Consider the following 14,934-nt stretch of genomic DNA (forward strand, 5'->3'; position numbering starts at 1 on the left):
TCTCTCTTTTTTTCTTGGCCAATCTAGCTAAAAGTTCGCCAATTTTGTTGATCTTTTCGAAGAGCCAGCTTTTGGTTTCTTTGATTTTCTCTATTTTTCTATTCTCTATTTAATTAATTTTCACTCTAATCTTTATTATTTTCTTCCTTCTGCTTGCTTTAAGTTTAGTTTGCCCTTTTCCCCCCAGTATCTTAATGAGGAAGATTAGGTTATTAATTTGAGAATGTTCTTCTTTTTAAATATAAGTATTTACAATTACAAATTTTCTCTAGACACTGCTTTCGCTGCATTCCATATGCAATGGTTTTTATTTCCAGGCAAGCTCCATATGCATCCCCGTCTGTGAGAAGACCTGCTAGTTCCCCTAATAAAATCAATTCTTAATCTTTCAATACCTATGTTGTGCGAGGAATCCATACGTGAAGAAGACATCTGGATCTTGTGGCCCAAATGTGTTTACTCATTGCCAACATTGGAGGATCCCTTGGTTTTTGTTATTCTAATGCCTTTGGGGATGTCTATATCTGTTTTGATCATGTGTAGTATATAGATGATTGTTGATGGGGCTAGATAGATATGATCTTGTCTGGGGTGGGAGGGACTGAAGAAAAGGAATTACTAGAATATTTTTCTTCCTCTTTCTATCCCTATAATCCCTCTGGACTTTGTTCTTCAAAACAAAACAAAGCAAAACACCCCACACCATTTGGCCACAGGTATAGCTCTCAGAGTTCAACAGGCTGCAAGAATGAGCTTTAAAAGTGTAGAAAATCCTGATCTACTTGGGTGGGGGAGCTGACGATGAGGTTGGCAGAGTCTCCAGGTCCTCTACTCCCCCTGCGCTTTAGATTGGTTCTTTCTCTCTCATCTGCAGGGTTTGGGGAGGACCATGGGGCCATCCAGATCAGCATTTGTGTCCCTAGTTTGTTAGCTTTGGTGGAAGGTTAGTGCCCTTGTGTGTACTGGAACTAAAAGTGTGGGGAGGAAGCACCGTCACACCTGTGTCAGAACCCAGGCCAATCATCAAAAAATCTACAAACAATAAATGCTGGCGAGGGTATGGAGAAAAGGGAACCCTCTTGCACTGTCGGTGGGAATGTAAATTGATACAGCCGCTATGGAGAACAGTATGGAGTTTCCTTAAAAAACTAAAAATAGAACTACCATATGACCCAGCAATCCCACTACTGGGCATATACCCTGAGAAAACCATAATTCAAAAAGAGTCATGTACCACAATGTTCATTGCAGCACTATTTACAATAGCCAGGATGTTGAAGCAACCTAAGCATCCATCGACAGATGAATGGATAAAGATGTGGCACATATATACAATGGAATATTACTCAGCCATAAAAAGAAATGAAATTGAGTTATTTGTAGTGAGGTGGATGGACCTAGAGTCTGTCATACAGAGTGAAGTAAGTCAGAAAGAGAAAAACAAATACTGGATGCTAACACATATAAATGGAATCCAAAAAAAAAAAAGGTTCTGATGAACCTAGGGGCAGAACAGGAATAAAGACGCAGACGTAGATAATGGACATGAGGACAAGGAGAGGGGGAAGGGTAAGCTGGGACGAAGTGAGAGAGTAGCACTGACATGTACACACAACCAAATGTAAAATAGACAGCTAGTGGGAAGCAGCTGCATCACACGGGGACATCAGCTCGGTGCTTTGTGACCACCTAGAGGGGTGGGATAGGGAGGGTGGGAGGGAGACGCAAAAGGGAGGGGATATGGGGATATATGTATACATATAGCTGATTCACTTTGTTATAAAGCAGAAACTAACACAACATTGTAAAGCAATTATACTCCAATACAGATGTTAAAAAAAAAGAACCCAGGCCAAAGTTGTTACTCCTAGCTCTGGGACACTGTGACTCTGGCTTGATCTCTCCCAGGAATCATGGGCCAGGTGTGGGAGGCAGTGGTGATGAGCAAGAGAAGAGGGAGCAGGGAGATTCTGACAAGCTGGCAGAAACTCCTGGAGGAGCAGAGCCATGGAGGGAGAAAGACCTTTGTTTGAATTTTATTTACAAGTCATCAATAACCAAGATAATCACATTTTCCTCAGAACATGGAGGGTCACATGTCCCAATCCCTACTAAAATATGCTTCGTTGGTGAGGTGTCAATCTGCTGAGAGGTGAGCTATTTGGGATTATGCCACGGTATCCATTCCTTCTCATCTGCCGTCCCCACAGACAGTGGCACCTGTGCTGCTGGGGAAAGGTTTTCCAAGACTCAGCACCAGGTGTCTTCTTGAACTGCTCTCTGATCTCTGCTTCTCTGCCCTGCCTTCTTGCTTAGCAAAAACGGTCACCACTGAGGAGTGCCTGGTGAACCCTGCGAGCATGAACCGCTACAGCGTGGACTCCTCCTCCTCCGCCTTTAGCCACAGGGGCTCCCTGCCCACCTCCTCTTCGTTGTACTGCAAGAGGCAGAACTCTGGAGACGGCCACCTTGGGGGAGGCTCAGCCACCACAGTCGGTGGTCCCCATACCAGCCCCATGTCCTCTGGAGGCCCCTCAGCACCTGGGCTGAGGCCCCCTGGCTCCAGCCCCAAGAGAAACGGGACCTCTCTTGAAGGAAACAGATGTGGTAATGTAATGCGTGCACTGGCTTCCCCATGACCTAACCTCCTCTGCCCTTGCCCTGGGACCACCAAATGTAGGGAGACCGGGGGACTGTGGTGGTTTGAACACAGCAACACTGGGAAATTAGTAGTTTCCACAAATCCCTTCATGGATTTTTGTTGTTCTTGAGGGCAGCTGACTTCAACCTTTGACCATAAGCAAAGAAGATGGTGTATTAGAGTAAGTTAGGCTGTAGGAATAAGTAGAATCTAAAATGTACAGTGGCTCAAATACAATAGAAGTTTTTTATCCAGGAGTCCAAAGTGGGTGTTCCTAGTTGGTGTGTGTATCCCAACTCAGGGACCCAGGATCTGTCCATTTCATGGCTCTCCTGTCCCCTATGGCCTCCATGCCCCATGCATCTAGTGGTAGAAAGGGAAAGAACAAACGAGGAAGATGAACGTGTTTCCCTAGAGCCTGGAAGTGATGCCCATCGCTTCTACTCATGTTTCATTGGCAAGAGCTGGCCATTTTACCAAACTTAACTCTGGGGGAATCTGAGAGGTGTAGACTAGCTCTGTGCCCGGAAAAAGAAGAACCAGAAGTTGCTAAAGAATTTTCTCTTGCACAGTGGGTGACTCTTGCAGGATACAAATACATGGGCAGACCAGAGTTAAGTAAAATTCCCACAATGCTGGTTATGTTTTTTTTGTCCCGTAAGTTTTTTTGTTTTGGTTTGGTTTTCCATTTATTTATTTATTTAGGCTGCACCGGGTCTTAGGTGTGGCATGTGAACTCTTAGTTGTGGCATGCATGTGGGATCTACTTCCCCAACCAGGGATCGAACCCGGGCCCCCTGCATTGGGAGCCCGGAGTCTTACCCACTGGACCACTAGGAAAGGCCCCCCACAATACTGGTTATGTTGCTACTTCTGTCTCACCCATTAAAGTTAGCTTATTGGAATGCAGTGTAGGAAGGTACTGTCATTCTAGGGGTAGCTTGATGTCCATTTTGATTTATGTTATTAAAAAAATCATTTTCAATTCAGTATTTGAGTATGAATAGAGCATAGTGGATAATCACATGGACTATGGAGCCCGATGGCCTGGGCTGGAATCCTGGATCTGCCATTTTCTGACTGTGTGACGTTTTGCAAGTCTGAACTTCTTTGTGCCTCAGTTTCCTCACCTGTGAGATTGGAATAATAATAATAGCACCTACTTCATAGGTTTGTTGGGAGGATTAAATAAATTCATATGTGTATTTAGTACAAGGCCTAAGAGTTAGTAAGAGCTCAGTAAATATCAGCAATCACAGATCACGTGAACACCCCTCTCAACAGATCACAGCCCATCAACTCTACACCTGAGAACTGCTGAACAAAGGAGGCCAGAGGCCCGGGAGTCAGGGAGTCTTCATCTTGCCCCTCTGGTGCCTCCTGCGGCCTGGCTGTCTTCTCTGGCATTTCTGTTCTGAGCCTTGGCTTGTCCACTGGTAGCCCTGACAGCCACAGTGGTGAGCTATTGCGTATGGTCCCAGATCCTCCACACTCTCCCCTCAAAGAGCCTCACCATCACAGACGAGCCTCTGTGGGCCGAGGAGGGGAGGCAGTTTTGAGGGGCAAGGCACTGTTCCCTCAGCCATGGGGGCTCTTGCCAAACATGGATGGCCCTGCTCCCCAACATTGTCACGCAGGGCCATCGGCCAGGCAGGTTTGAGTGGGCAGAGCCCATTTTCCAAAGTGGAGAGACGTTGTTGCATCTGATTTCTAAGAACAAGAGAAGGGAACAAAATCTGGCACAAACCCGCATCATCAAGTAAATGAGGGGCAGCAGTTATTTCCTAGGTTTATCCCCAGAGTTAGTGTAATATCAGACATATAGTAGGCGTTCAGTAAACATTCAATCTCTACCCCACTCCACTCCCCCCATGGAGCCCAGTGCCCTCACATTGCCCCTGCTTGTCAAAGCCCTCATCCTGGGGTCCCTCTGCCCATCACATGTCTCCTTCTCTCAACCTCTTCTCCTCAACGCAATTCCCATCTGCTCAAGGTGGTGACCACAGGACACCAGGCTGATTGAATTGACTCATAAACCTAAGAGTATTGCCATTCTTTAAAAAGGAGATATTTACTCTCCTATTTAAGTTGGTGAAATCTTAGACCCTATGTCTTAAGCGTAGGATTTCAAGCAGTAAGGGGAATGCACGATTTGAATGGAGAGAACTTCTACCACTCCATCTGTCACTGAAGAGTTGTCTGCCCTAACCCAGCCCATCTGGTGGCCCAGATGAGGGGAATCCAGGACCCTTCAAAGGGGTCTCAGGTATTTAGCTCCCTCGCCCTTTCTCTTTCTGCCTCCTTCCAACAGAGTCCTGGGACGAACTCCCATCCCAGTTCCAACAGCCCTCCTGTCCTTCCTTTTCATCTCCGCTTCAGCCCTTTGTTCTCCTGGAATTAGGTCCTCATCTACTGTCTGAGTAATCTAGCCAAAGGGAAGCCCAGACCCTTGCTCAGAACAAGCTCTGAGAGAGCCCCCTCTGTCAGAGCCCTAGTTGCACCCCAGGAGAGCCCCACTAGCTCAGGACTTCTCCTCTCAGGATCTTGGGTGAGACCAGAGAAATGGAGTGCACCAGTGCCTGCTGCCTTCCACTCCAAGCAAGCCACTGACTGTGGCCAGGAAGATGTAAGCAGAAGTGGAAAAAAGATTGGGTCGGCAACTGGCAGTTTCAGTCACTGCTGACTAGAAATATTCCTTCCCTCCTGTTTCCTCCTGTGGCACTTTGTCTCCTCATCCCTGGTACTTCCTCTCTCCTGTCCCACAGTAGGAACCAGACTCTCAGCTTCATGAGGTCTCTCACTCATATCTGAATCCTCCGCAGCCCCAGGAAAGGGGCCTGTTTGAGGCATATCCTAAATAGCTATTTATTGAGCACCTACTGTGGGCCAGACACTTTCCACACAACATTTATGACTTATTATAAGTTATATCTTATAATTTATTATTATAGCAAGTATATATTATTATTGTAGGTATTATTATATTCAATTTACAGATAAAGCAATTGAAGATCAAGAGAAGGTCAGTCAAGTGTTGAGTCAGGATTTTACTTCAACTGACTCCAAAGCTGGCTTTCAAAATTATCCCAGGGATTTTCAAACCATGCAAAATGGGCTTCAAGGGGTCCCTCAGAGGTTCTAGGGCATAAGAGAGAGGGGATGGGAGCAGATAATACTCCAACACTGCCCTCTTTAACCAGGGCCTCTTCACATTTGAAGAGTGGGGTTCTATGTTTGTGTAGTTTGAACAAAGTTTGCACAGCTAAACGCATTTGGAAGCCATGGAGATAAACCATGCTGAATTGAGTGGCAGTATATTAAAGTAGGAGAGAAAACCCCTGGCCTCCTTACCCATTTGTCACCTAGCTGCCAGTCTAGGTGCCGGCTGAGGGCCCTCTGGAGGGCTGTGAAGTTTTCCCTCCACCCAAAGAAGTGCTCATTATTGCTCTGAAATTGCATCCCAAGTGAAAGCAGTTGGTATTAAGAAACCATATCTCTTTAAGGGGGTTTGACCTAAGTCATAAACCTGGAAGGGACCTAGAAATGGATTCTCATCCATGGTGCTAATCAAAATGGTTTAAAACCGCAGAAGCCAGAAAATGGCATGAGGCTGCCCAGGACAGTAGGTATCGATGACATGACAAACTTCTCAGTCCTCTCTCTCATGTGAATACCTACCCTGGCCTCCTGCTGTCTTTTTTTTTTTTTTTTTGAAATGTGCAACTCTTTTATTTAAAAAATTATAAAATATTATTAAAGGACATAAAAATGAATAAATCGATAGTTAAATTATACCCATCAGTTGACCCAATATCATGATGGTGCTAATGCTCCCCAAATTACTGTATATATTCCATTAAATATGTTCATGTCCTATGACCCAATAATACTTCTCGGAACATAACCTATAAAAACTTCCTCAGAGACATGTGCAAGGAAATTTTTTGCAGCACTGTTTGTACTTCCTCCTGCTGTCTTGATATATCGTGCCCATCACCTCTGTCAGTGGACTCGGAAGGGATGTATTCACAGGACACGTGTCCCTGTTTTTTGCTGATACTCAGGTGAAAATCTGAGAGCTCTCCTCTGTCTCTCATCCAAGATATAATCACTAAGAACTATAAAGAGGTTTTAGATAACAAAAGCTTCCTGACATTTGCATTAACAGGAGATGCTGCAGAATTCCCAACCACAAGTATGTCCAAGCTTCAGAACTGAAGTGACTCTGACATTGTTATAACCACTCATATGCTTTCCATGGGTTGGAGTTTGATTCCGTAGGGTATGGTCTCGGGTGACGGATAGAGAACAATTCAGCAAGAGAAAGAAGAATGGGGACAGCGCTCGACGTGGGGGGCGGGGAATGAGTGAAGGTGCGGCACGGCTTATTCATTCCAAGGAAAGAGAAGAGTTTGTGCAGGGATGCCAAGGGAAATCATGCTGGGAAATTTGGGGTTCAAGTCAAGCAGACTGGGCTTTCTTTACTCTGTGGAAACCAGACATGGCTGAACAGGGAAGTGAGCTGATGACCACAGAATTTAGGAAGACAAATCTATTGGCCATTATGGAATGATATATAATAATAAGAATAGCAGCTATCTTTTGATTAATTCTTACCATTTAATGCTTCACATTATCCTATTTAATCCTCACAACATGGTAGAGGTTTGACAGGTGAGGCAACTAAGACTCAAAGAGATGTTGGTCAGTCCTGGCCAGCAGATACTTATGGAGCACAATATGCCAGGACCTCTTCTGAGGTCCGAGGATGGAGCTGTGAGCAAGACAGATGTGGGCCCTGCTCGCTGACAGCGTCCAATTCCAGAGAGGCAAACGTTAACGAATGTAACAAATGATTCTGAGGGGCCCCTTCTTGAGACGGATGGGCTTCCCTTCAAGATGCTTCTTGTCAGGCTCCAGCCCAAAGCCATATAGTCACTTGACTCCTACAATACTTTTGAGAAACAAGATGAAGAAACGGAGGCTCATAGAGAACAGAATGATCAGGTCCGGGAAGGGGCTCAAAACCTGGCCATTGGCTCTGCATTCACTGTGCTTTGCACACAGACACACTGCTGAGGCTTCAGATGTGTGAGAAAGTAGCTCCCTCGTGTTGCCCGGGACAGCCTGTGGTGTGAAGGGACCTTGGAGATCCTTCCCAACTCCTTATTTCACACCAAAGAAGCACAGAGACGCTTGCACAGAGGGTGGGTGGTAGGGGCTTCTGACTCCCAGCTCATTGTTCCTTCCATTCCTCCACATGACTCTATTGTTAGCTAAAGAGTTTCCTCTGAATTATGAATGAACAAAAGGAAATTATGCATGTGCTTGTGGGTCTGTGTGAGACAGAGAGCGACTCACAGGCAGCAGCATGAGTACCGGGGCTGTGAAGATATCCGGGGTTGCTTTAGACAGATTCACAGTCAGTCTATTCCTGGTGGATGTGAATTCAGCGTTAGAAACAGCCACCACCATCCTTCATTCTACATCCATGCACAGCTGGGTTTTACTATACACACGTCTCCCGCACCGCCCAGGGAATAGACCTGACCACGTATGAAGTTCTCGGCGCTGGAGAATGCCACCTCCCGTAAAGGCGGTTGGCAAGCTCTTTGCATACTCTCTTCCTTTAGGAGCAAGGTATTTTCACCTCTATCATGTCTGACTGCTGTCCAGTCACATCTGCCTGGCCTGGCTATGTCAGGCCAGACCCATCTGTCTTCCTGACATCTTCGCAGCAGCTGGGGGGGCTAGTGTGCTTATTATCTTTGTGTGAGCACAGGCCATTGCAAAGCCTCTTCAAACCTGCTAGAAAGTTCCCTCTCTTCCTCTTAGAGCTAGTTCATGTGCTTTGGATCCTGAGCAGGTCCCGAGGTGTGACAGCTTCCCGCTGCCATCTTGTATGACTGTGAGGCACCTCAGAGAGCAAAAGTGAAAATGCCCACAGCTAGTACCAGGTGCCAGGAGCGGAGCCACTCCCCCTCCACATTCATCACCTGGAGAGCCTCCTCATAAAGACAAGCCAGACCACCTTGCTCAACTCCATGGCTGTGGCTCACGGGGAAAGTATTTCCCTGGCCTTGCTCAAAGGACCTTAGGCTCCCATGGATGATGGTGTGAGTCGGTCTGGTGGTTTTCCTTCCTGTCAAACACAGGAAATTAGATTTGACCTCCGCTCTGATCACTCTAAAATCATTCTTGGCACTGAAGACTTCCCGCCTTTGTAATCAGAGCATCTATTATCACCCTGATTATCGCCGACGCTCCGATGGGGCAGGCTCGAAAGGCAAATGCGTTTTCCGTGGTTCCTCTTCCCCATGTTGAGTGCAGATGTCTTCAAATGCAGTGAAATCATCTCTAATAAGCATGCGTCAGCATTCAGATGGCCCTAGGGTGTATTAACAGTTTCCCGCCAAAATGCACCAACCGAGCCCGTGCCAAATCACCTTAGGGGACCCTTCCAGGTCCAACAAGGAAAAGGCAGGGAAAATCTCAAAGTAAATCCAATTCGCAACCAAACTATTATGTATTTAGGACAGACTTCAAATGTGATGCTGTACTTTTCTCAGCACTACTGGAGAACTGTGCACTTCTCAAGTACATTGAAAAGAGGAGGAAAAAAAGAGACAGCAGAAAACTACTGCACCCTGAGATTAAAGAAGGGAAATGGAAGTGAAAGCTTCTCAACTTCTAACTTAGAATTATTCTGTAGGGAAGCTGCTTCATTGTTCAGAGCCTGAAAATAGGATTAAGGATTACTCGCACAAAGCTTTTGTGTAAGTTACTTATACTGTTTCTATGAAGTATATTGATTCATTTTACATTCATTGAACCCATATTACAAATATATTTGCATGGAGCTGTGGAGAGTCAATGATTATAAACTCTGTAATGAGAGGATCCCATTTTTCACCAAACACTTTGCCCAGGACCTGGTACAGAAGAGACACTCAGTAGATGTCCGTGGATGAATAGGGGGAAGATGAAAAAGATCATCCTCAAGAAATTAAAACTAACTGGAGGTTACAGGCAAGCACATGCATAATGGTAATACAAGGCAGATGTGGAAAGCATCTTTAAGGAAAGAACAAACAAAGATTTGGGAGTTAAAGGTAGAGGAAGATGACATCCAGATGGCAGGACACGGAAATGCTGCCTGTGAAGGGGTCTACCTGGGCTTTGATGGCTGGCAGAGCTTCTTTGGAAAGGAGGGAAGGTAAACACCTTCTAGAGAGAAGCAAAAGCACTAGCTAAGGTGGAGACTGGAAGCTGGAGGAACATTCGATCAGAACCAGTATGCCCAGATGGGGGTGTGCAGAAGGGCAGGGAGGCGGGCAGGGTGCCTCCTTCCCTCTGTGGACCACCTGATGCAGGTCAGCCATAAGGCCAGCCCCAATCCCATTTCCATCCTCACACCTGCCCTTCCAGGTGGAGAGCATTGCCATTTTACAGCTAACGACAGGCAGCTCCAGGATTTGTCCCTAGGTTTCTCTGTCACCAAAGCTCTTCCTCTCTATCCAGGCAGGAAAGATGTTATTGAGACCAAAGAGAGCCCTTGACCTTGTGCTACAGTACGGACTTGGTGCACGGGCGAGGGGCATCCACAAGGGGCACTAGGGAGAGTGTGAGGCTGTGACAGTTTTGCTCTAGAAGGAATAAAGCGTGAGGTGAGGACATCTGCTAGAAAACCTTTGTAGAGGGTCAGGTGAGAAGTTCCTGGATTGGGGCAGCAGGGATGGAAGACAGGAGACCAGTGTGAGAGGCATCCTTCTAAGAGCTTCAGAATAATTAAATGTGGGGAGCAAATAAGGGACAGGAGGTAGAAATATCACTGAGGTTTCAGAAACATGAGAGATAGGAGGGGATGCTGGTTCTAGGGAAAGAGGATGAATTCGTTTGGGACATACAAAACAAGTCATCCCCTAAATATTGCCTAAATATTGATTCACTACTCTCTCCTCCTTCATATGTCCTGCACCTTTTAATCTGTCATGTGGGAAAAACATTTATGCAGCAATGCAACTCATGCCACAATCACTGACCAGGGACCAGCTGTGGACCAGGCACAGGATTAGGCTCCTGTTGTCAAGGAATCCCTAGTCTAGTGGGAGGTTGGAGTGAGTGCTCTGACAGACCCGAGGGCTGGCGAGGCGCTCAGTGTAGGCGGTGAGTCTTCTTTCTGCACATGCGGAGCAGGGCATGGACCTCTCACAGACAGGGCTTCTGAGACTGTGGCACCAGAGACCCAGGACAAACACAAAATGCCCCTCCATTCTGTCGCGTCCTTCTTGTCTCAGGGTGACACCAGTGGAGGCGGAAAGGACCTGAAGTCGTTTTGGCCTCACAGCACTACAGAGGTCTATCTGGAGCTTCATGGAACCTGGTTACAGCAGGCCCGGGGCCCACTGAGACAGGACTGATCGGGGTGGGGGGGTGTCTTTAAAACTCTAACATGGGTCAGCATTTCAACCTGCTGCAGGAGATCCATTTTCCAATGCTCTATTCCCTGGGAGAGCAGAGAACCTCTGTACGGAGGGGGAGGCTGCTGCCCTTAGGAGTGGCCTCCGGTGCTCCAGGCTCCTGCCAAGAGCAGGCACTCCTGGCCTTTCTCTGTCGCAGGAGGTCACTCGGGCCGTCACCTTGGACTCGGGGGCCAGGTGGGGACAGGCGGCACCAGGTAGGTGCCAAGGCCCGAGGCCCGCTGTCTCACGGCCTCCCTCTCTGTGCTCTACCTTCCAGCCTCAAGCCCTTCTCCGGACAGGCAGGACACCCGGCGGCCAAGGAGCAGGAACCCCTCTACCTGGTCCGTGGAAGATGTGGTCTGGTTCGTGAAAGACGCAGACCCGCAGGCTCTGGGGCCCCACGTGGAGCTCTTCCGGAAGCATGTATGCGCGGTGGTGGGCCTGGGGGCGGTCAGGGAGCTGCGGGGCTGCGGGGCTGCGGGGGGCTCTGCACGATGCCCGGGGGCACCACTCAGGGGAGACCAGATGGAACCACAGGGTTCTCAGAGCGGAACAACCACCTAGTTTTGTTTGTCCCATCCGTTCCCTCACTTTAGCCTTTATCAGGAGTGCCTGTTTTCCTGCCCATCCATCCGTCTGTCTGTGCATCCATCTGTCTGTGCATAAACAAATATTTATAGCACACCTACAATATGCCAGCAGACAGTGCCTATTCCTAAGCTGCTTTGAGGATTAAATGAGAAAATGCACATAAAGTGTTCGGCACAGCGCCTGGCTCGTAGATGGCCTTTGGTTAGCAGGCCATCTACATATTTGCATAATTATTTAGGAGATTCTAAAATATATAAAGATGGTAATTTTTGTTAAAAAGGTAAGAATTAGTACTTTACCTGCCAAGCTTACTATGTCAGTTATCGATTGTTGCTATAACCCGTTACCACAAACGTAGTAGCTTAAAACCACACAAGTTTATTATCTTACAGTTCAGTGGGTCAGGAGTCTGACAGGGGTCTCACAGGGCTAAGACCAAGGTGTCGGTGGGGCTGACATTCTTTCTGGATGCTCTAGGGAGAATTCATTTCCTTGCCTTTTCAGCATTGAGATCCACCCTCATTCTTGGCTCCTACCTCGCTATCCTTCTCCTCAGAGCCAACAAATCAAGCTGAGTCCTTCCCAGGCTGCCAACTCTTTGGTTTTTTCTTCTGATTTCTTCTTCCACTTCGAAGGGCCCTGTGATTGCAGTCTCCTCCCTCCCCAATAATCCAGGATACGTTTCCTGTTTTAAAGGCAGCTGATTAGGAGCCTTAATTCCATCTGCAGCCTTAATTCCCCTTTGCCAGGTAACCTAACATATTCACAGGTTTCAGGGATTAAGACGTAGACATCTTGTGGGGAGGAGAGGGAGCATTCTTCTGTCTACCAGAGTTATCATTATTTTTTTCCTCCCTGTCTTTCATTTTATTTGAACTGAAGATCATAGAAATCATACACTCAGACCTGAGGAGGATCATCATCTAATCCAACACTCATATTTTATTAAGGATATATTTGACCTCAGCTAAAAGTGGGGCCTTGAGAGCAAGGACTGCAGAGGGTTTATGTTTAGACAGATCTGGGTGGAAGGACTCTGGCTTCTTTCCAGCATGACAGGAGGCAGTGGAAGTCTAGGAGGTGGGGGAAAGGGAGAACATTCGGCATTGAGGCCCCTGGGAGGCCCCACAGATGAGCTCTAAGTGACGCAGAGTAGGTGCTTCATCAGTGCTGGCTGAGTGGCTGGCTGGATAGAGGAATGAGAGGGGCTGCTATATGAGTCCTGTACTGTGCCTCTTCTCCCCACCTGAGCACCCAAAATCTCTACCCTTTTTCTCTAGTAATCTGAAAATAGCACTATAGGTGAAGGAGGAAACCCAGCCTTACTAAGTTCGTGAATTCAACATGCAGTCTGGAGGGTTACCATTTTCAGAGACAAATGGGAGCAATATCGGGACCTCAAAGGATTGGCATTCCCTTAGTAATGATTTGTGCTAAACCCTCAGATGAAGCAGATGCATTATTTAGTTGTATGCCACCTAGTATTATTGACAGGGCCAAAAAACACCTGAAATCCCTTATAGAGTGTTATTAGCAATTTGGTAATCAGCTAAAGGCAGGCGAGTGTCCCACGAAAAAAAACCAGAGATTAGGATGATGGATGGAAGTCAGGGCCTTATACCAGCACCTGGGATGGAAAGGTAACTACTAGTTTCAGGGTCTAATGGGATGATACTTTGCCTTAGTCAGTCCAGGCTGCTGTAACTACCACAGACTGGCTGGCTTATGAACAACAGCGATTTATTTCTCAGTTCTGGATGCTGGAAGTCCAAGATCAGGTTGCCATCAAGGTCTGCTTTTGGTGAGACCCTTCTTCCAGGTTTCGGACTGCCATCTTCCCATTGCATGAGGATACTAATCCCATTCACGAGGGCTCCACCCTCATGACCTAATTACTTCCCAAAGTCTCACCTCCAAATACCACCACTTGGAGGTTAGGATTTCAGCATATGAATTTGGGGAGGGGGTAGGGGGGGCACAGTCAGTCCATTGAACACTTCTTGCTTGTTTAGCCCTAGATTGGATGAAGAGATAAACATATGTGGGATATTGGGAGTATGGCTGGGATTATGTTAGATTCCTTCAATCAGGAGAGAGCAGGAATATGAAAGATTCAGTGTATCAAATGACCCCAGGGAGAATACAGGAAGAGGAGCACATAGTATTTGTAGGCTTTCATTTATTTTCTTAAGGTCTTGCCTTGGGACTAAGAGAATATGCATCTAAGTAAATCCATATTCCCTTACTTTATTCCCTGACCATACTCTAACTGTGGCCACTATTTGATTACTTTGACTACTTTCTGGGTATTCTTTTTTCTGATTCTGTTCCACCAGGAGATTGATGGCAATGCCCTCCTGTTGCTGAAGAGTGACATGATCATGAAATACTTGGGCCTAAAGCTGGGACCTGCACTGAAACTCTGCTACCATATTGATAAACTGAAGCAAGCCAAGTTCTGAAGGTATTTAAAAGACAGAAGCAAAATCCAGACAGCAGATCTCCAGATCATCTTCTGCCTTACCAACATTTGCCACCATCACAAAGATCCTCTCCTGAAAAAGAACAGCCACAAAGACTTGGTCTTTTTATAAAACTCATGCATCTTGACCTTTTAAAAAATTCAACATGGCCCTTTTGAAAGGTTCTTCTGTGTTAATGATTTGCCAAAAAATTACAAAGAAGCCTGTTACTTTTAACATTTCTGGTAGGTTGGTTGCTCTTAGGGTGGGTGCTGTTTTTATAATGAGAGTGTGGGGAACTGAGTGCTATCACCCAAGGAGGGCACTGGAGACGTCCAAGGATGTGAGAAGAACCTTTGTCCCTGCAGGCTCTGTGGGGACGCCCACCACAGCACTACCTGTCTTTAGCTCTGACTTGGGGACCCTATCATTGTGAGCCTTGCTTAATTCAGCTCTGGAAGCTGTCTTCTGAGGATAAATGCCTCACCTTGCACTATCTGGAACACTTGAATTCTTTTGCTCTCTGAAAGAGAAGGAAAAAAAATCTTTTCTATTCCTAGTTATCTGAAGTACTGTCTTGCCCCACTAGAGGGCAGACTGCTAATGTATTTTCGGGACCCTCACTTCAGCAGCCTGATATTCAGTACCCAGTGGATGGATTAGGGTTTCTGTGAACAAGACCTAGCCTACACAGACACAGGGAATTTATTCCACAGTCAGCACCACAGATTGCAACGTGGGAAGAAACCGTCTTCTAGAAGGTTCTAGTTCATATCCA

General features: G+C 46.6%; 1 protein-coding gene across 1 annotated transcript in view; it reads left to right on the top strand.

The window, feature by feature from the left end:
* Positions 1-14,393, top strand: part of SCML4 (Scm polycomb group protein like 4) — a 124,722-nt gene extending 110,329 nt beyond the window's left edge. The window contains 3 exon segments of the mRNA XM_082404807.1: positions 2,317-2,607; positions 11,381-11,526; positions 14,031-14,393. Coding sequence (XP_082260933.1) covers positions 2,317-2,607; positions 11,381-11,526; positions 14,031-14,156 — 563 coding nt within the window. The 3' untranslated portion in view covers positions 14,157-14,393.
* The last annotated feature ends 541 nt before the right edge of the window (positions 14,394-14,934 follow it).

This window comes from Balaenoptera borealis (genome assembly GCF_965194805.1).
Source record: "Balaenoptera borealis genome assembly, chromosome: 9".
Lineage (NCBI taxonomy): Eukaryota > Metazoa > Chordata > Mammalia > Artiodactyla > Balaenopteridae > Balaenoptera > Balaenoptera borealis.